Below are 22,719 nucleotides of genomic sequence, written 5' to 3' on the forward strand. Positions count from 1 at the left end.
TTTCTTTGCAGCTTTCATTGTCTTTGTATGATCCCTTCTGTTGCTAAATTGTGAACTCCTTGAGGGAAGCAAGTGTGTTGTATATATCTTTGAATCTTCTATTACTCAGAGAAAAATTGCCCAAATCTTTCATATGATGTTATAAATACATAATTTTCCCCCTCTCAAATTACACCACTTTTTAAGTGAACTGAAGTATATTTTGGTCAGCACCGATTTTATCATGGACTATGGCTGAGATGCAGCCACTCCTCCTTCTCTATATATAAGAGAGCTCCTCCCCCTTCTTATTAACCCTAACCTCCCTCCCAGCGAGTCATATTGTCTTATTTTTCTTCCCTAAGGGTACAGCTTTGCCATTGGCCCAGGTGTATTGCCCTATTCCTGATCTTAGGAGGAAAGCATTCAGTCTTTTATCATTCAAGTATGTTGGTTGTGGGGTTTTTTTTTAGACAGGCTCTTTACCAGTTGAGGACGTCATGTTTTGGGTTTTTGAAGGAAGGAATGTGAAATTTTGTCAAAGTTTTCTGTATTGGTTAGATGATCATGTGGTTTTTGTCCTTTATCCTATCGATATGGGTATTACATTAATCGATTTCAGATTTGAAACCAATCTTGCATTCTGTGGATAAATTCCACTTGGTCATAGTGTGCAATTCTTTTTATATTATAGTTGCTGGGCTGTGTTTGCTAGAATTTTGTTGAAGATTTTTGCATCTGTAGTCATGAAAATATTGATCTGTACTTTGTTTTCTTGTGATGTCTTTGTCTGGTTTTGGTATCGGGGAAGCAGTGGCTTCACAGATTGATTTGGGAAGTGTCCCCTCCTTTTCCATTTACTTTTTAAGCCACTCAGTCAGCAACTAGAGGACATCTCGTCAAGGCCGTCAGTGACTTCCATATTGCCAATTGCGTCCAGCACTTTCAGACCTTGTCAAATCGGGCCCTTGAGCACCCTCCCTCTCCTTACCATAGATTCTAATTTTCTTGACTTCACATGCCTGGCCACCCACCTACCTCTACAGCCACCCCTTCTCAGCCTCCTTTGCTGGTTCTACTCAAGCTAAATGTTGAGGTCTTAAGATTCGGCCCTGAGTCCCCTTCCTTTTTATTTGTTACATGCTCTACACTATTTAACCCATTCCCATAAATGCCTTCCATATCACCTTCAAATATACAGAGACCTTTATATCTAACTGCTTAGACCACATTTTCACATGCTTGATTTACACAGATAGCATGTCTCAACCTGAATTCTTGGTTTTCTCTTCCAAATCTGTACCTGTAATTAACAGTTATGCATATTGGAAAGCTGGGGTCCTACGTAACACCTCACTTTCTCCCTTGTCCTCCAAGTCTGTCTTTACCAGTGGGGAGTTCAACTCCTGGTTAAAAACTTCTATGTAATTTTTTAAGCCTGACCATAAGCAATTACAAAGGCTTTACCTTGCTGGCCTCAGGTGGAAAGCTGCCCTTGCTACACCTGACTCCTCAGTACAGAGTGAAGTGTATGAACATCAATCAAATACTTACCCAGGTTGATATCCTAAAAATATCTCATACTAAATACACATGACTCTCTAGCTGTGTATGACATGGGCCAGGAGGGACCTAGCATGGCCCAGAATTGCCTTGAAAAAAACTCAGAGAGATCCTCAGAAACCATCCTTGTTCCTGAGGATCTATAGTGACATATGTTTTATCTCATCCTTCACTGCTAGTGTGTTTGTGTACGTGTTTGTTAATGCTAGATTTAAATTTCATTCACTTACAATCAACTTTTTAAAAAGGGCAGCATCATGTTACATCAAGATACTAAAAAAAAAAAACCTGTGTAAGATGAGATACAGAAATAGAAACCTTTATTTGATTCCACTCACTCCTGTCTGTCTTATCTACTATTGACTCGATGGAAAGAGCTTTCAGCTCATTCAAATTTCAGTCTCTGGCACATCATTTTGAGTTACATTGGCCAGAAATACTATGTAAAAAACCGAACTCTACACCGGAGCCAAAAAAAGAAAAGAAAAACAAGAAAGGGAGGAAACTGGTACTATAATTTAGCACTGTACAAATCAACATGCTCTCTGCTGGGGTGGCAAAGGTCAGGAGAGCTGGAGTCTGGCAGGTTGTGAAGCAGAGGAAGCCTTTGAGCTGTAGGAAGCTGAACAAATAGATATTCTTGAGAGTGAGAGGCCAGAGCACCACTGAACCCAGGCTTCCACCTGGGAGACCACAACTGGCTAAAAGTGACAATAGATGCTGACAGTGCTCTTGGCAAAACCTCGAGGAGAATATCGTAGTTTAAAAAAAATGTCCCTAGTATTAGGATCATGTGAAATACATGCTAATATTTTTGGTATTTATTTATTTATTTTTAATAAGGACATTTATTAGAGAGAAATGGAAAGAGAAGATGATGCAAATAATATGACATCTAATTCAGGAATCCAAGGAGTGTAGGGATTACACGCACATATATGAACATGCATGCATTCAGATTTAGACAGAGGAGGCTGATGATCTGATAGTATTGTCAATAAAGAAATACTTCATGCTGGTTGGTGAGCTGCTGTCCTGAGCTCCTTGAGTGCCCTTTGCTGCCTTAGGCTCTTTTCTCTCTTTCCCCTATACCTCTTCCCATTCCAGGTGCTAAGAGTTAAACAGCAGTAGTAGAAGTCTTAGATACCTAACTGTGATTAAGATCTCCACTTGGACTGGTCAATAGCCCATGCCATATTGTTGTTTAATGTCTTAATACCACCCCTGTATATTGACATATTTTGCATAGAATTACTTCTATATTATGAGTTATCCAATGAAGAATTATCTGCAGCAGGATTACCTTGGGCAAATGTTAAAAATGCAGATATATGGGTCCCACACACTGGACCCACTGCATCCTGTGGTAGGGGCGGGGAACAGGTGATTCTAGAGCATCCTATCAAATACACTCTGCATTTTTTGGCACAGAGCAAATCTGTCTGCCCTGTATTCCAACTAGATGCCAAGTTCTTTGAAGGAAGGGTCTTAAGTCCTAACATTCTTGATATTCACCACTACGCCTACCTAGCTTGGTGCCATTAACAGACAATAAAGAGGAAGGATCATTGACTTAGAAGTGTATGATGAAAAAAATAAGTTAGGTTTGAAGATGATGATGATGATGTATGGTTATCATTTGTCAGGTATTATGATAAGTATCTTAGAGGCATCATCTAATTGATTCCTCTCAATAACACTAATTGCACTGTTATAATCTCCATTTTACGGCAGGAAACCGAGACTAAAGATCTCTTCATTGGAAGGGAGAACTCCAATATTAGTCTCTCTGACTTCAAAGCTTATACCCTTTCTTGGGCTCTTAGATTAGAAAACAACTCTACAGATAATTTATCAGTCAAGCTCTTTGGAGTTAATATCTTCAATTTGCTTTTGTTTCATATTTATTTGTGTATTTTATTATATACACAAGGGAAGGTAGGAATAGAAGATGAGGAGATTGTAAAAGCTATATTCTCTGACTTGCAGGAACCAAGGTAAAGAAAATTGAATATAGACAATAAAAGTATATATAAATATGCCCCAATACCTAGAAACCACTATAAACATTTTGTATAAATAAAATAAAGTAGTAAAGTACCAACTGAAAAAAAGTTAGAATTGTCTGACCAAGATGGAGACATAGGTAGAAACACTTTCCTTCCTCGCACAACCAAAAGAAGGATAACTGATTTGAAAACAAAAACCCAACAGAACTGTCAGAAAGTCAAACTGCATGGAAGTCTGACAACCAAAGAGTTAAAGAAGAAGCCTTCGTCCTGACTGGTAGGAGGGACGGAGACTGGAAGCCAGGGCAAAGAGGATTCTCTGCAAGGCGGTAGCTGGCAGACAGGCTTTCTCACATTCGTGAGCAGATAAGCTGGGAGAAACAACTGTGGGAGCGAGACAAAGTGTGCAACCCAGGGGTCCAGCACACTTTAAGGAAATAAAGCCTTAAAAACTCTGGTTGTAGAAACCTGTGGGGGTTGTGACAGCGGGAGAAACTCCCAGTCTCACAGGAAAGTCCATTGGAGAGGCCCAGGGGATCCTAAAACATATACAAACCTACCCACCTGGGAATCAGCACCCAAAAGAGCACAATCTGCTTGTAGGAAATCAGGAAGGTGACAGAAAGTGGGGCAAGAGCCAGGCAAGCAAGCAAGCAGCATTGTTCCCTCTCGGACCCCTTCCTCACATACAGAGACACAACACAGCAAAGTGGGTTACTACACTCTGACGAGGAGCTAAGGCTCTGCCCCTTACAATGTAACAGGTGCACTGAGACAAAGGAATATGGCTCAAGTGAAAGAACAGATCAAAGCTGCAGAAAAAGAACTAAGTGACGAGGAGATAGACAACCTATAGGATGCAGAGTTCAAAACACTGGTAATCAGGATGCTCACAGAAATGACTGAGTTCAGTCACAAAATGAAGAAAGAAATGAAGGCTATACAAAGTAAAATAAAGAAAAATATACAGGAAACCAAGAGTGAAGGGATAGAAACCAGAACTCAAATCAATGATACGGAACAAAAGGAAGAAATATATATCCAACCAGAACGGAATGAGCAAGGATTCATAAAAATGAGGAGAATCTGAGGAACCTCCAGGACAACTTCAAATGCTTCAACATCCTAATCATAGGAGTGCCAGAAAGAGAAGAGAAAGAGCAAGAGATTGAAAATTTATTTGAGCAAATAATGAAGGAAAACTTCCCCAATCTGGTAAAGAATTAGATATACAAGTTCAGAATGTTTCAAGAGTCCAAAAAATGTTAGATCCAAGAAGAAACACACCAAAATATATCATAATTAAGTTATCCAAGGTTAAAGATAAGAAGAGAATCTTAAAAGTAGCAAAAGGAAAGGATAGACTTACCTACAAAGGAGTTCCCATAAAACTACCAGCTGATTTCTTAAAAGAAACCTTACAGGCAAGAAGGGGCAAGAAAGACAAATTTGAAGTCATGAAAGGCAATGCCCTACACCCAAGATTACTTTCTTCAGCTAAGGTATAATTTAAATGGAAGGGCAGATGAAGTGCTTCTCAGATAAGGTCAAGTTAAAGGAGTTCATTATTATCAAGCCCTTATTATATGAAATGTTAAAGGGACTTATCTAAGAAAAAGAAGGTAAAAAACTTTGAACAGTAAAATGATAACAAACTCACAACTATTAACAACTGAACCTACAAAAAAGCAAAACAAAAACTAAGCAAACAGTAGAACAGGAACAGAATCACAGAAATGGAATCACATGGAGGGTTAGCAGTGGGGAGGGGGAGAATGGGGAAAAAAGATACAGGGAATAAGAAGCATAAAAGGTAGGTAGAAAATAGGGGAGGTTAAGAATAATATAGGGAATGGAGAAGAAGCTAAAGAACATATATGTACAACCCATAGACATGAAATAAAAGTGGGGAGGATACTGGAGGGTGAGAGGGTACAGGGTGGAAGGGGACAAAGGGGAGAAAACATTGGGACAATTGTAATAGCATAATCAATAAAATATACTTAAAGAAGAAAAAGAAAAAAGTTAGAATATGCAGCTGTCATTAACTTGAAAGTCAAGTTAGAAAGAAGAAAAGATTTTGAGGTTATACCTAGAAATTGAGTCATAAGAAAAGGGAATTGAGATGAGAACTCGTTAAGGAATAATGAGGGCAACTGCCATTTTAGAAAAATCGCCAAGCAGCCGGCTGATGCCAGGACTTGACAGTGGCAGGAGAAGCCTTCTGGACTTAAAGAAATTAAGGCAGCTCATAAAAGCAAGTGGATTGAAAAGATAACTGAGCTTCATCTGCATGCATTTTTGTTTTTAAGTATTTTGTTGGAAGCTGGGGTTAATGAGATCACAGAGTATTAAAATTTGATTCTGGGCAAAGCATCCTTATATACTAAGCTTAATGAAGAATGTCTAATTAACATCTTTTGAATAGAAGGAAAAATGGAATATACATCAGGATTGTCCTTTCAAGGCAAAAACAAATGCAAAATCAAGTTTGGATAAATGGAATCAGAGTGCTTATTCAGACTTCACTATACCAATCCCAGTGCTCTTCTTTAGATACAGATAACCTTCCAATCATCCTTGATTCATTCGTGACACAGAGGAAGAGAAGATTTCACTCTTACTGGGATCAGGGCAAAATCCCCACTTCTCGTCCCTTTCATATCGGCTTGTTGTGGCGCACCACAGTAAGTTGTCTTCCCGCCCTTCCCGGGTACATTCATGATGCCACTCGTGGTTATACTGGAAGGGGAACATGCATGGTGTCCCGTGGCTGTTCCCTTTCAGAGTATACAGATCTAGGAGAAGAAAAGGACAAAGTCAAATAAATATTATGCCAGCTTGATTTTAATGACTGAAAACCTATAATGGGCAAAGCTCTTGCTGTACCACAGAGAACCCTCAGGACCTCACTGTCTAGAGAATGTTAGTATGCAAAACTGTGTGCTGGGTTCAGGGGTGTGCTCACAGATGGCGTGTTTATATATTTATCTGTTTGTTTATTAACTACGGTGCATTGGTACAGTAGCATACACAGATGTGAAAGGATGAGAAGAAAAATTGAATGGAGGTTTTACTTTAAAATGTCACTTGTACCAGTGATCAGCATCTGAACATCAAGAGCTTCATAGGCCTTTATTAACTTATTCATCCCGTAAATACTTATTGAGCATTTAATGTGCACAGCACCGAGGATATAACAATGGATAAATCAAAAGTTCCCCTTCAAAAAGGAGCTTCTCTTCTAGTGAGGAGAGACAAAAATAAAACAAATGCACTAGTAAATATAATTTCAGGGAATGATGAGTACCATGATGAAAAACAAAACAGTAGGAAGACAGAATGACTGTGTGTGTGTGTGTGTGTATGAAGGGGTACTATTTTGGATCAGGTGGTTAAAGAAGGCCGTTCTGAATAAGAATGAGGTGAATGAAGTGGGAGAGCAAGTATTTGGAAAAGGGTTGTCTGGAAGAGGGAAGAGCATGGGGGGAGCAAAGGGAAGCGGAGTCAGGGAGGTTCAGCGTCAGCGCACAGAGGCCTGCTGGCCACATTATGGACTTTGGTTTTTCTTCTTCTGAAGAAGAAAAGTCATTGTGAGAAGTCATGAGTGGGTTTTGGATGAGAAATTCACATGATCAGATTTCCATTTTTAAAGCCTCACGGGGGTGCAGTGTGGCAAACAGAACCCACCCATGAAGGGGGTAAAGAGGGAAGATGAGCTGGGAGGCCTCTGCAGTTTTAGAGAGACATGACAGTCAGTGCCCAGGGGGCTTGCTGGCTGTTTTCTCCATTATCATTGGCCTTAAGCAGGAAGCAACTTTTCATTACTCAACTGGGGCTTTCTGTGGTGACAGAGATCAGGGCCACCCTCAATCAGGGCTACCCTCAATTGATTGATCAGGGCCACTGTCAATCAATAAGTCTTAGAGGGAAAGGGCTGGCTGTGGAGATACCCACCCCTTCCACCCAATCAGCAGGGGCTGGACTGAACTCACTGGCATCACCAGCCCTAGAGGTTAAGGCTGTTTAAGAACCATTGGTATTTCAGGACTCATCCTCTCGTTTCGGTCCCTGCCTTCAACTCACCCTTTCCCTGCATGCATTACGAGTGTGAGTACGTAGCTAAAATGTTAATATAAAGCAAACTGTCATGTTCTCCTTGGAACCGTAGATTATTTGGAGAGCTGGTTTGCAGCACGTGCTTCATTTTAGTGAGTGCTAAAAATAGCCTGCTTTAGCTCTGTCTCTTTATTCATTTCTTGTAGGTACAGGATAAAGTCTTGCCTTGGCTCTGAGGAGTTCCTTGCTTTGCTTCCTAGGACTGGTATAGAGTTCTTAGAAAGATATGCTCTAACGCTACCGAGCCCCATGGAGGCAGGGACCACATCTGTCTTGCTGGCCTTTGTAAAGCAAATGCCTGGCTCTCTGCCTGAGGAGCAATCAGTGCTCAATAACTGTGTACTAGATCATGAAGAGATGGATGAAAGAATGAAGAGCACCACCAAACAAAACCTGAGAAACAGGTCTGGGGGATCATAATTTAACTGTGCTGCTCTCTTCTTTTCTTTTCTTTTTTACTGTTTATAAATGCCAAATATTACAGAACTGTGAAAATTAAAGCTTCCTCCTACCAAAACAAACAAACAAAAAACCAAACATGCTTTTCTATTCCTTGGCACACACCAAATAACCCCTGACAATAGTCTAACTTGTAACGTGACCATCGGGTGGACACTGGCAGGGCTTTGCAGGCACTGAGGTGCCTGTAGACACACTCCCTCCCGGGATGGAGTGTCTGCAACCAGAGAAACGGTGGCTGGAGGGATCCTCAAATTCGTCTTGCCAAGTCGTTACTTCCAAGATCTTTTCCTTCCACCACCATTTTCTCCTTTCCTCTCCTCCTCCTATACTTTCTCCTCTTTTCATTGATTCCCAAAGTTGTGTTTTCTCCTCTGGTACCTGAGAGCTTGTACTTTTTTAAGAGAATTCGGCAAGTCAAGTCCAAGACTCTAGTCATTCTTTTGCAATAAGTGATTAAGCATCTAAAATATATTTAGTGGAAGTCCCTTGAGGGTCTGGGTGCTGTGTATACCTTTTATATGATATATTTTACAAATCTTTATTACGTAAACATATTTAAACATATTACGTAAGTTTACATATTACGTAAACTTTCTAAACATATCATTTCATTAGTACTTGGTTAATTTTCTTTTTACCTTTGTGCAAATATTCACAAATGCCTCCACCTCCTGACAGGTAGGAAACCCACTTATGGAGATACTTCCGGGAGGCCACCAGCACGTTGCTCTTCGCCTGCACCAGGTACTGCAGTGGGCCGGCGATCATCTTCCTGTTGCAGCGCCACCTCAAGGAAACGTGGGTGGAATCGCACTCATATATGCTTAGCGGCTGCTCTGGATCAGATAAATTCAGACCCAGGCAACCGCTGCCTCCAGTGTTAAAGAGGCGATGGTTTGAAACCCATTTCCACATCATGTACTTGTTGGGTAGTTTGCAGTTCTCCAGAGTCAGTACAGATTTGCCTGCTTGAATGCATTTCTTGACGCTCTCACTTTGGATCACGAATATTCCTTTATCTGAAACAGCAAAATAAAAGATATGGTATGGGATTTTCATATGTAGATTATCCAGTGTCATGAGCATCCCAGTGTGCACGTGTTAAGTTGTGATATGTCACAGTTGGCAGCCATTTTGAACAGATCTGGAGTTGATGGGCAGGGTCCACCAGGAACATTTGTTTGCTCAAAACAGAGAAGTATCTTTGGAAGCAAAAATGGGCTCATTGAAGCTAATGGGAAACCTCTGATTTAAGACTTCCATGGCCCTACAGTAATGAAGGCTACCTGTCAATCCACTCAGAAATTTTACTGGTGGAGAAGGAGGTCTCCACAACTGGATGGGAAGCAGGCATTGGGAATAATACTCGGGGCTAGAGAAGAAAGACACTGGGTACCCAGAGGCATGGTGACATTTGGTTTTTTCCAGGTAAGTGCCTGAATATTAGGAACATGGCAGCTGGATCAAAAGCCACCAAAACAGAAGTTTCTACCATTTAGTTCCTATAGAAAATCCAAAAGATAGACATAAAGTACCCTTTGCGTCTTGATACAAGATGTCATACAGATGAGGAAAAAAATACTAGCTCACATTTACTTTTGTGTTAGACCCATGGGGAGTTGAAAAGTGGGCACCTTTGATATGGGAGTGCCCTCTTTGCAGGAGCAGCCTTGTTGTGTGGACCAGCAGGAGCGGAGAGACGCCCAGGACACTAGCTGAGGCCCCACGCTTAGATACATGAGAGGAGTAAGAGGGCCGAGATGGCAGCATAAGCACATAGGTCACGCAGATAAGTGGAAAAAGCAAGCGTTTTATGATATAGCCTTGAGCTTCCAACTTCCTGGAGCAGAAAAAGAGATTTGGGTGAATTTCCTCTGGAAAAGCTGGTAAAGCACAGCCAGGGAATATGTGTTAATTACGCGCCTGCTACACGATTCCACCTCAAGTCACGGGCTTGGAAGACACCTATTACACAACAATCCTGAATGTGTTCTCTCGAAGCATGGGCTATCCTGAGCTCATTGATTAAATACGCTGGCAGCTGCTGCCTAGGCCCTGGTACTCAGCCCAGAACGTCTGGTCAGGTCCAAGAGCTCATTTGTTCTCCTGTTAGCTAGGTTCTCCTCCTATATTTTACTTCCTGTCCAATGTTCAAATCTCTGAAGGAACATTATCAGGTTCCCTTGAAATAGCTGCAGTTTAGGAAAAGTTGTGTCATATAGCATGGGGATGGCAGGGACAGGCAAAGGCCAGCTAGAGATTTGAAACAGTGTGGAATGCGCCTCCTTACAGATCAGTGCATGGTGATAATGCGTTTTTTCCCATGCAACTGCCTACTCTGGAAACAGGCAGACCTGCTACAAACTACTCTTGTGACTTTGAGCAAATATCCTTTTCTTTTCTTTTTTTAAAAGATTATTTATTTACTTATATTTAGAGAGAGGGGACAGGAGGGAGAAATACAGGGAGAGAAACATCAATGTGTGGTTGCCTCTCACATGGCCCCCACTGGGGACCAGGCCCGCAACCCAGGCATGTTCCCCAACTGGAAATCGAACTGGCAACGCTTTGGTCTGCAGCCTGCACTCAATCCACTGCACTATACCAGCTGGGCAAATTTCTTGATCTCTGTAAGCCTCACCTTTCCTCTGTGAACTGGAAATATGTGTGATATTGGTCTCATAAGGTGTTGAGAGTATTTCATTAAAAACTACATGCAAAAGAATAAAAATAGACTACTATTTGTCCTCATACAAAAAATTAACTCACACTAGATCAAAGACCTAAATATAAGACCTGAAACAATAAATTACATCAAAGAAAACATAAGTGCTAAACTTATGGACCTTGGTCTTTGAGTGGATTTTATGAATTTAACTCCAAAGGCAGGGGAAGTAAAGGCAAAAATAAATGAATGGGACTATACCAAAATGAAAAGCTTGTGCACAGCAAAGGAAACTGCCAATAAAGCAAAAAAGCAATCAACCAAATGCAAGAAGATATTTGCAAACAACAGCTCTGACAAGGAGTTAATATCCAAAATGTATAAAGAACTCATCATACAACTCAACACCAAACAAACAATCTGATTAAAAAAAAAAATGGAAAGAGGGCCTAAACAGACACTTTCCCCAAGAAGACATACAAATGGCCAACAGATTTATGAAAAGATGCTCAACTTCACTACTATTAAGGAAATGCAAATCAAAACTACAGTGGGATACCACCTCATACCTGTTACAGGATATTATCAACAAGATGGGTAATAACAAGTGCAGGACAGGTTGTAGAGAAAAAGGACGCCTCATTCCCTGCTGGTTGAAATGTAAACTGCTACAGCCACCATGAAAAACATTATGAAGTTTTCTCAAAAAAAAAAAGAGAAAAAGAATAAATCTACTGTATGACCCAGAAGTCCCTCTTCTGGGCATCTATCCAAAAAATTTGAAAACATTTATTCACAAAGATATATGCACCACTATGTTTATTGTAGTATAACTCGTGGAACCTGAGCCATGGAAGTACCAATGTGTCTTCTGATAGATGATTGGATAAAGAAGATGTGGTACATATATACAATGGCATACTACTCAACCATAAAAAGATGAAATACTGCCACTTGCAACATTGGATGAATCTTGAGAATATTATGCTAAGCGAAATAAGTCAGATGTGAAATGTCAAGAACCATATGATATCACTCATGTGTGGGATATGAAACTGAAAGCAACAAGTGAGCAAACAAGGAAAATGAACAAAAACTCATAGACACAGACAACAGCATAGTGGTCACCAGAGGGAAGGGGGTTGAGAGATAATAAAGGGAAAATGTGTCAAATACATGGTGATGGAAGGAGATTTGACTTTGGATGGTGGGCACACAATGCAATATACAGGTAACGTATCATAGAGCCCTGCACTTGAAACCTGCATAAAATTTTATTAACAATGTCATACTCAGTATGTTTTATTTAAAGAAAAGAAAAAGAATATTCCATTAAATAATCCATGCAACACACACCACACACTACCTCGGCAAGGGAAGACCTCAGTAAATGGCAGTTGTTATTATTATCCCTCTGGGTTCCTGATTCCTGGTCTGTAGATCCAGCCACGGATTTGGTTGATCACTGTAGAGTGCTAATCTGAGCATCCCACAAAGAACATTCTTTCCCATCATTACAACGAAAGCTCATTTTTACTTTAGCTTCTGCTGCATACAGTGCATGCAGACTAACTAGTGTTAAGCAGTCATCAAATACCATAACATCACCTTTCAGGGAGAAGACAATACTCTTCAAACAACCAGGTAACAAAATTCTTGCCTCGTCTGTTCAAATATATGTGCAACTCTGAATTAAGATTCTTTCTTTGTTCATCTTTTATACTACCTGTTTATAAATTCTATATTGCTGCCTTTCTGTAGGAAAGAGAGAACATGATGTCAACAAGTAGTGTATGGAAAGGTGTAGTCTATAAGTAATTAGCCACGGAAATTAAATAGCACTAAAACTGAGAGCGAATCATGTTTTTAAAAGTCCAACTTATGAAGTGTTAAGAGAAAAGGAGGGAACTTCCATCATCACTCCAGTGATTGGAAAACTATCTTTCCAAAGCTGAAGATATTAGACAAACTTAATCCCATGCTGCGCAGTTCTGGGCTGCTCTTACCTTTCCATGCCCAGCGGCCTTTAGAATGTAACTTTGGAAAAGTTCTTCAGAGTGTGTCAAAACACGTAACTCTGGCTTAACAATAACAATAAACCTGTCATTTTCAAAAGAATACTATGTCATGCCAAGCTAAAAATGACCCAAGCCCACTTTCCATTAAGCTATAATAGAATCTAGTCCTAGCAGCATTACTCTACATAAATTCACTGAAGAGAAAACAACAGTTTTCAAATGGACTATGAAGAGACCAATATAGGTATCAATACTCTATTATTATATGCATGTATGGGTTGTCTGTAACAAGAGATAATGTGAAAATAAACCGCCATCCTTAGTGTCTGTAGCCAGACTTCAAAAAGGATGAAAATCAAATATGGGAGGAATCAAGATTGATTACATATGTCAAAGACATCAGTTCTGCTTGAACAGTGATTAAGTGATTAATGAAGTCCTGTCTGAATTACTAAATCTCTTCTCAGTAAAATGTTATTATACTTCCCTTCACGATCATAAGTTTAGGGGAAGAAAAAGGATGAACTTACTGGAAGTGACTTATAAACTAAATTTCATCTTTTTAAAAAACAAAATAAAACCCATGGAAGACAGTGGTTCTGCTTTCCACTTCTGAGATCTTTGTAGGAAGACATCATTTTGGACTCACCTTTTGGCGCCACAGGATAAGGTGTGCTTTTTTAAGGACTGGCAAGAGAATGCTTCCTTGATCAAGTGTAGAACTTAAGTTTAGGGTAGTCCATTCATGACCACATGTAGACCATTACTTTGTTCATTCATTCATTCTTTCAACAAGCATTTATTGGGTGCTGGATGTGTGGTAGGCATTGTGTAGAGTGCTAGAGATATAGAGAGAAATTATTTGCCATAATATACGTCCCTTAAAACTGTATCTATTTGTATGACTGTCTAACCACTGTATTGAAAGTAAATTGTAATTGAAAAATAAAAATAAATAAGGCCTCAAAAGTCCAATCTCTTCTCCTTTCACCAAACATTGACTACGGCCCAGGCAAATGCTCTTAAAATAAATGAGAACAGTCCTGGCTGGTGTGGCTCAGTTGACTGAGCATGATCCTGAGAACAGAACGGTCACTGGTTTGATTCTTGGTCCGGGGCTCACTATGTCTCTCACACATATTGATGTTCCTCTCCCTGTTCTCCTTCCTCCCCTCTCTCCAAAAGTAAAATACTACAAAAAGTGAAAACAGACAACAAATAAACAAAGACACTGTATCTATTTGTTCTGGAATCACGGGGATGCTCCTAGTTAATGAAATAGAGGGCTCCATCTTTTTAAAAAAAATTATAATTGCGTTAAAAAAACTCTTTGAAACAAGTGACTTAACAAAAGGAAAAGAAAATAGATGAAAACTTAAGACACCTGACTGGGTTTTTAGGAGCTGTCACATGTGAGGTAGACGTGACCCCCCCCAGTGTCATCAGGCACATCTGAGTGGAGGGTGTGTTTGCGCACATACTTCTCCAGGGAAGACAGGGCAGAACAATGCTGGAAGGAGTGTGGAGAGAAGACTCACTTTACCCATAAATGCAGAACCGTGAACTTCAGACGTACATGAGTCTGTAAAGCTCATTTAATTGAATCATTCTTTTATATTTTTTCCCAAATCCATTTTGTCTTAGAAGTTTAACATACTCAGTGAGAATCATATAGGCCCAGGCCTAGTTTTAATTACATCCATTCATGAATAACTCAGAAGAAGACAATGAACAGCTAAAGCTCGTTGCAATGTAAAGTAAGATATTTGAAATTTCAGGCAAATATTTACTGAGTGCCTATCTGGCAGGTGTTAGGAACCCTGCAGATAAAAGGGTATATATGTCATAGTGTTTGCCCTCGAAGAACTTATCTTCTCCCTGGGAGTATTTCATGAAATGTACAGAAATAGCTGTAACTTAAAGCCAAAGTATATTCTGACACAACAGGTAGAAGCACAATGAGGTAGAAGTCATGAATAGAAGGGGTCAGTTTGACTCAGAAGTCAAAGAAATCTTTCTCTCTCTCTCACACACACACATACACATTCTCATTCAACAGACAGTATTTATTAGGGAGCTAATATTTGTCACACATGGAAGTACATTGGTGAACTAGGCTACATGGATACTTGTCCTCATTACAGAGTCCAGACGAGTGGAAGAGGTCTGTGGGTGGAGAGGTGATGAGTCAGGCAAGGGGGCATTGTGGACAGAGCAAATGCCACCACAGCTCAGAGGGGATAAGAATAATCAGCTGCAGGGGTTGAGAGCCTAGCTACATATAAGACTTTGGTGGCCATAGACTACGAAATCAGAAAGAGGTAATTTTATAAAGAAGTTGAATTTTATGCAGAAATTTGTATGTTACTCTTCATGTGAAAGGGAGCTTTTGGAAAATGAAGAGACATGACTGGGGCTGTGGTGTGAAATTCACCCCACAATCGAGGTTGTGAATCATTCAACAAAACATTTATTGAGCACCTACTGTGTTCCTGACATGGTTTGAGAGAGCTGAGAATACAGACATAAGGGCAAATGTCCAAGTTCTTGCCCCAGGGGAGTTCTCATTTAGGAGAGAAGGGATAGCCCATGAGAGGAAATGGAGAGCAGCCTGGGGACTATTGTTAGGACCCAGCATAAAAGATGGAGGGTACCGACTCAACCCGTGGTGAAGGGAAGAGAGGGAGTGATTGGACTCCGGCCACCAGAGAGAGAATTCAAAGGGGGCAGAAATGACAGGATTTGGTAAAGGATGGAATGTGGAGACTCTGGAAAAAGTAGCTACAATGACTTGTTTTCAGGCTTCAGGTATTTGATTGGCTGCCAGATGGCTCCCAGTCCCTAGGATACCCTGAGGTTGGAGTCTAAAGCCTGGGGCTTCTATTGCAGCTTGATCCATCTGTTTGAACAGTGCCCATGGGGACTCAGGGGTGGTTTCTCTTAAGACGCTGCCACTTCACTTTCACCATCTCTCTGACATCTGCACCCGCCTCATGGAGTCTTCTTCTCCTTTAAATAGTTTTTCCCTTAGCACTGCCTGAACATTTCAAGTGTTAAGTAAATAAGCTATGGTTTGAAGTATGACGTCTTAGGTTTCTGTAACGTTTAACAAAAAAAACACTTGAAACAAACAAAACAATAATTCCTAAAGAAGTACTCTTTTTTTTATGGTGGGTTTTAGGTAAGCAAAGGGCTTTCTAGTGTTCAATAAATTACACTATGACAGTGGCCTTGTAACCTAATACACAGTCAGAATCTGTGCTGCTCCATATTGAGGGGACTGAAAGGAAAAGTTCAAATGCACGGTTCACATCAAGCACAACGTTTAAGACAAGCTATTAGGAAGCCACAGCTTGCCGACTGCAATCCAATTTCAATCTCCTAGCCCATTCCCCTGGGTTTAAACCTCTTCCACTCCATCCACTCACACAGCTGGTGCTGGGCTCATGCACTTCCTGCCCTGTATCATGTCTGGAATCTGCCCAGTTCCTTGTTGTTCTGACAGTATTTCAGTTTCGGAACAGAAGGGGTCCAATCTGTAACCATTCTAAAGGTGAGCAGCTTCTCTTTTGAGATGTACTGACCTTTCTCAGCCACACAAATTTGGGTTTGTGCCCTCCAGAAAACAAAGGCTTCAGATCTGATCGTGTTCCTTAGATTACTCTAAGCAGGAAGGGATGTTGTAATTGGCTGAATCAATTCCTGCTCATGGCCGAATGATGCAGAAAATCTGGATTCTTAACATGACTTTCGAGACCAATAAGCAAGGCATTTCTAGTGCTTGCAGCATGCACATTGTACTTGAAAGACCAAAGTGAAAAGAGGACCCTTTCTGGTCCTCTCTGGAGATTTGCATTTATCCCAGATCCTCTGAGATTTGGTGATTGTCTTTTAACAAGCTGACAGCTCCTAACAAAGCCTGTGGGTTTCTATCAATTGCCTTCAATTAATCAACTAAAAAGTTCAGTACATTTTAAAACATTTTGACCTGCCTCAGAACGTCCATCTCTCCCCCTGCCCTACCATCGTCCTTCAACTTTGAGCCTTCTTTATTCTCCTGTAGCTTCCAAACCTGGATAATCACCACCTCCACAGGCCGGTGGACCCCTCTGGCTAAATCTTTTTATGTGTTCTTTTCTCCTTGCTCTCTAATCCCCCCAAATTGTTGCTTCCAGTTCCATGAAGCCTATGGTATTCTGGCTCACAGGTGGGGGAAAAATGAAACCCAACTTAATCTGCACCATCAGGCTTGGTTTTGTGAGGCTTCAAATTGCCCATCACCAGCCCCTGTGTGAAGTGCATTTAACCCTTGCAAACTTTCCTCACCACTCTCTGCCTTTCTCCCTCCCTCCCCTGTCCCTCCACCCATCTCAATAGCAGCAGTGACCCTGGCAGAAAAATCTTATTATCTCTTTACAAGTTCTCTGTTGTGTCTCTGTGTCTTACCAATGAATTTTAAAGCAGAGTTGAAAACTCATTTTTTCCTTTTAGCTTTTAATTTACTTCTCCATCATTTTGGTCTTTAACTCTAAAGTATCTAACAAACATTGCCAGTGTAAAAATCATTATTGACAGCGGCTCTATGATCATCTCATAGACTGTGTTGAAAATATACCATTTCCGTCGCCAGGGAGCCCCATTTCAAAGAGCAAGTTATGGCAAGACGTGGTCAGATAGAACACTGATACACCTCCCTCACAAATGCCTGCGTGTGGAAGCCCCCAGAGGGTATGAAGCCCCAAGTCAAGGACTCGGTCATCAAAACAAACTCAGAAAAGCACTCTGCCACCAACAAAACCAAGCTGGGAAAGATGTGACATTATTGAAAGCAAAGTGTTTACAGGAGCTCTCCATTTTCACTGCTTTGAGAATATACCCATTTTAAACAAAGAAAAACCTTTACTTAAATGGGAGATAGATAAAACCATCTTTTTTTAACGGTAAATACATCGTTAGTGCCTGTATTCATTTGCTGGACTGCCATAACAAAGTTCCACAAACCGAGTGGCTTAAACAACAGGAATGATTGGCTCATGGCTCTGGAGGTTACAAGTCAAGACCCAAGGTGCTGGTGGAGCTGGCTCCTTCCACGGCCCATGAGGAAAGAGTCTGTTGTTCCAGACCTCCCTCCCTGGCTCATAGATGGCTGTCTTCGCCCCATATTTCCTTATATTATCTACTCTCTCTGCATATTTCTGTATCCAAATATCCCCTTCTTATGAGAACATCAGTCTTATTAAATTTGGGGCTGCCCTAATCACCTTATTGTAACTTGATTGCCTCTGTAAAGACCTTATCTCCAAATAAGGCCTCATTAAAAGGTATTGAGGAGTAAGGATTTCAACATATAATTTTTGAGGGAGACACAATTAGACCCATAACTCTTCCCGTGCCTTTTATTCAGGCTGGCTACCTAATTTGCAGGGCCCAGAGTAAAATGAAACTTTGGGGCTCTAGCTGGGGCAGGGAAGTTGAGTCAGTCTCCATTTCCCATTGGCCCACTAGTGATCGTAACTCCCATGCCAGAAGGAGCTGGGAACACATTCAGTACCTGGGTTGGGGGTAGGTGATAGGTTCCCACTCAGTCCTCACTGCACCTACAGAGGTGCTGCCAGCCCAGCAGAGACAGTCACTGCCTTGCTCTTCCCTTAGCTGCTGTTGGGAACCACCCTGCCTGGTTTCAGAAGCTGTAACCCTGCTATGGCTAAGGCTGAGTGAGTGACCTTCGGACCATAAACTACTAAGGAGACAAAGCTTATCTCCTTGGCAGGAGCACTGCTTCTGCTCTTTTTTTTTTCACCCTGCCTGGCCCCCAGTGCTTGATCCGTTAGCCAATGACGGGTAAGATTCCTCGAGACGGGAATCACCTAAGACAGACCAATCACATGGAGGCCCCAAGGAAGAACCTGGGGGCTACAGCAAAAGGGGGTGACGGACCCTTGTCCCTCAACTTTGACATAGCCTGAGTTCTCATTCTGTCTGCAAGAAGTCTCCTAATCTTTTGGCTGCCTTACTTCCCCTGCCTGTCTTAAGCTTGAGACAATGTGTTGAGCCTAAAACAATGCTGGTGGTAGGTACCACCCGTGCTGGAAAGGCCAGGTTCTCTAGAGCAATCAGGCCTAAAAAAAAATACGTAAAGTCTTGTGAAACCTGCTTTGTTTAGAATATTCTCAATTAAACAAGGGTACAGGCAAGAAGTGAGTTTGTTCCTTAAAGTTTTATGGCCCTTTGGCTATCTTACCCTGGCTTAAAATAGGCCCTCAGAGTTCTTTGTATATTATCTATTGTTTGATCCTTACTTCCTGATAATGATTAATAAGCTTTACGTGTATTCCAGTGCAAAACGAACCCAATAAAAGCCCATCGAAGAAAAGGCTCTTGGCCCTTCTCCTTTGAGAGATCAGCCACCTTTCATCCCCAAGCAAATCACGTCTTGGTAGACTTATTCTCATTCATGGCGTCTGGGGGTGGGGTGGGGGGCTGTGGGCGGAGCCCCCCAACGAGATGCCACTGGTCATCTACTCCCAGACCCTGGGCCTCCAGTCCCCAACCCCAATGCAACCAGGCTGCCATGTGGGTGGAGGATAAGAGTATGAAGAGGGAGGCTGAAAATGCAACCACGGAGAACTGGGTAGGTGGTAAGAGGTGGGACGGAGCTTGAGGTGTGGCTTTAAGCCCCTGGCTCTTACTCCATTATCCCATGAGACTTCATGCCCGGTGCACAAATTCAAAGATAAAAACATTTAAGAATTCCAAGGCCCAAAACAACAGAGCATTAGACCCCAAGTTCAAGACCCTATTTAGCATGGGTCCTTATGGGACTGCCAGAGTCACCTGCCTATAAAGCCTGCCCTGTCTTTATTTGTACAAGGTTAACACAGTAGGAAAAGGACTGTAGAAAATTGCTTTTAGGGTAGAGCTGCTTGAAGGTAAAGAGTAAGTGCCTTGGTTTCCTCATCTTCACAATTGGTTTAAAATTATCAGATCCTGATAATGATTACCTCAGTCCATAGGACCACTTTTAAATGTTAATAAGAGAAAAACAAATAGTAACTTTGAACGTGGATAGCTGCAAAATAGCCACAAAATAAGACAATGGTTGTAGTAAGATAATCACTTAGAATTTCCTGTCTATACTTTCATAATTGAAAAGGAAAGTTCTCAGGACTCATAGTTACAAAGACAGAACTGATGGTTGTTGCCAAAAAGGCAGGGACATGAGGGATAAGTGAAAATGGTGAAGGGATTAAGAAGTACAAATCGGTAGTTACCGAGTAGTCATGGGGATGTAAAGTACAGCAAAGAGAATATAATCAGTAATATTGTAATAACTACGTATAGTGCTAAGTGGGCACTCGAAATATGGGGAGGACACTTTGTAAAGTGTATGCTCGTCTAACCACTATGCCACACGCCCGAAACTAATACAAAATACAATTTAAAAAAGCAAAGGAAGTTCTCAAAAGCAGAACGCCAAAAACCTGAAACAGTAAAACATTTTATCGACCTATTTCTTTGGAATGTGGTAGTCTGGAAAGTATCATAATTTGAAAAGTCATATGGACGCACATGAACGCAGAAACCTCTTGCTGTTTTGTTTAGCTCTGTTTCATTAGAACCCAATTTACCGAAATTCTATTGCTATTCCTTTTTTTGAGTGGCTTTATAAAATATTCTTCTCCAAGTGACTTAATACAATGTTCATAAGGTGTTGTTTTGTTTGTTTGTCTTATGAAATGTAATCTTTTTCACTTTGATCAATGAAAAATGTGATTAATGTTCCTAGGTTTCTATAGGAAAATCTCAGAGCCCTTTAAGGATAATTTCTAAAACAAAACAGCAGCAAAGTCTACAGATATGTCAACTATATTATTTTGATAGCTCATATTAGGATTCATCACGTAGGAATGAGTTCAAAAGAAGCAAAACAAAGGCATCATTTTTTCAGAAAACCTGATCTAAATAAGCAAATTGTGAGCTCAGGGAAGGGGAGCTGAGGGGATCACTGAGCTCTCTGTGTGGAACAACCCTCTGGTCACTGGCCTGCAATCCCCATTGTGTGGTATCAGTTACTGCAACGACCAACAATAGGAAAAGAGGTTATGAGCTTAACGAGAAAGAGTGAAAGGAACGAGAAAAACTGGAAGTCCGTCCTGACTCTCAGAAGCTCAGAGGAAAGGAGCTAGTCAAAGAAGCTGAGATGAGAACCGTATGAAGTGGAAGAGATTCTGAGAGATGACCAGCAGAGATGGGAGAAATAGCGTCAGATGGTTGGAGTGATTTACAGCCAAGAAGAGCAGTTAAACGAATATCTGATATGCTTTTACTTAAATCCCAAATCTCCAGAGTTTAGTAATTACATAGAAAAAATCTAAAAGCCACTAATAGCTCTGTACACTCCTGTTTGTTAACTATTCACTCCTGCATGTGGGAAGTACTGGTTTGGAAAAGGAGGAGATGCAGAACGTAAGACGCTTGCCTCCTGTTCCTCTTGCCACAAAATCAAATTACCGGCCCCCATCAAACAGCAGAATACAGAATGAACTATTGAATGGAGTCACAAGGCTATTCAGGGATTCAAATCCCCACTGTCAAGTTCCTGTAAGCTCAAGTTACTTAACCCTCCTTGATTTAGGTATTAATATAGTACCTACCTGATTTGGTGAGGGAGGACTCAGTGGGTTAATGTGTGTAAAGAGACACAGAGTAACCACTCCCCAAACATTAAGATACTACTGGGATGTCCAGACCCCTCTCAACTGTAGCTTTTTACTTTTGTATTAGGAATAGAAGCTATGAGGAAAATGTCAGGGTCACAGCTTCTCCCCGCTGCTCCCGGTGGTGGCTCTTATCACCCTCCTTCAGAAACCTCGCTCAGGTGGCACCTTGTGTTTCCTTCCTCGACACCGGAATCCACCCCTGAACCTCTTCCTCACATTCACTGTGTAACACCAGCAGATTCTCCTTGTCCTCCCCATTCCAAACAAAGCCTTTAACTTGCAACACAGATGACCCAACACTCTACCCCGGTGTTTTCTCCTCTGTGGGTTGTGGCCCATTTAATGGGTCATGAGGTCAATTTAATGACGAGCTTTACAAAACAAAATAGAATGGAACAGAATAGAAAAGTAGCAGTACATCGTATTTAAGTGAGGATATTTTTTGGTGGAGCTTTGTTGGACATGCATGTCTGCAGTGCCCTGCTCCAAGGACCCTCCTTCACCTGTTCTCCCACTCCGACAGCCACACCTCGGCCCTGGTCGCTGCTGAGCACGGATCCCCCCAAAGCTCATTTCTATTGCATTCAATGTAATCTACCCCTCCAATTTGGACACTCCTCCCATCTCCTTTAACTAAATCTATTATTTTTATTTTCTTCTTCTTTACCTCTTATCTCTGAACCCAAAGTTTCTGCTCCTCAGTATTCCTACCAGGACTGACTTTTTGCCATCAGCGTCTTTCTTCACGCACAAGTATTTTAACCTTTCAGATGGTCTCTTTGCTGCCTTTCAGAATTACCCTTTCCAAGTCCCAAACTGACCATGGCATTCTTAAACGTAAGTATAAGTGTGATCTGGTTCTCTTTTATCCAAACTCACAAGACTCTTCTCAATAGTACCCAATCCACCCAAACAGATTTTGTTTCCTTTAACTATAGTGCCTCTAACCAAACTCTTCATTCCTCATCTTCCACATGCTTCCAAATACAGACATGTCACAGCTTCTTGTCCTGCCATGACCCTATTCTGGGGGTCTGTTCATCCACAGGACCTGATGGGGCAGCATCTCTGTGTGCCTCTTACACCACTACAGTCCCTGATTCAAGGGCAGAGAACGGGGACTCGCCAGACTGCTGTGACTTGCGTGGCCAAATTCTTCTCCTAGTAAATTAAACAACTCTTGA

At 41.2% G+C, this 22,719-nt stretch overlaps 1 protein-coding gene across 4 annotated transcripts in view; it reads right to left on the bottom strand.

Annotated features, from left to right (window-relative positions):
• PLA2R1 (phospholipase A2 receptor 1) overlaps window positions 1-22,719 on the bottom strand; it is a 117,788-nt gene that overhangs the window by 90,647 nt on the left and 4,422 nt on the right. For all 4 annotated transcript variants that reach the window (XR_005081831.2, XR_005081830.2, XM_037140427.2 and 1 more), the window contains exons 2-3: window positions 8,771-9,151; window positions 6,176-6,349 (exon numbers count right to left, since the gene is read on the bottom strand). Coding sequence is in view for 2 of the 4 variants with exons in the window: in XM_037140427.2 (XP_036996322.2) it covers window positions 6,176-6,349; window positions 8,771-9,151 (555 nt within the window). In the remaining 2 variants the exon portion in view is untranslated. The remainder of the gene's footprint in view (window positions 1-6,175; window positions 6,350-8,770; window positions 9,152-22,719) is intronic.

This window comes from Artibeus jamaicensis, unplaced genomic scaffold, assembly GCF_021234435.1.
Source record: "Artibeus jamaicensis isolate MK-2021 breed Jamaican fruit bat unplaced genomic scaffold, CSHL_Jam_final contig_936, whole genome shotgun sequence".
Classification (NCBI taxonomy): domain Eukaryota; kingdom Metazoa; phylum Chordata; class Mammalia; order Chiroptera; family Phyllostomidae; genus Artibeus; species Artibeus jamaicensis.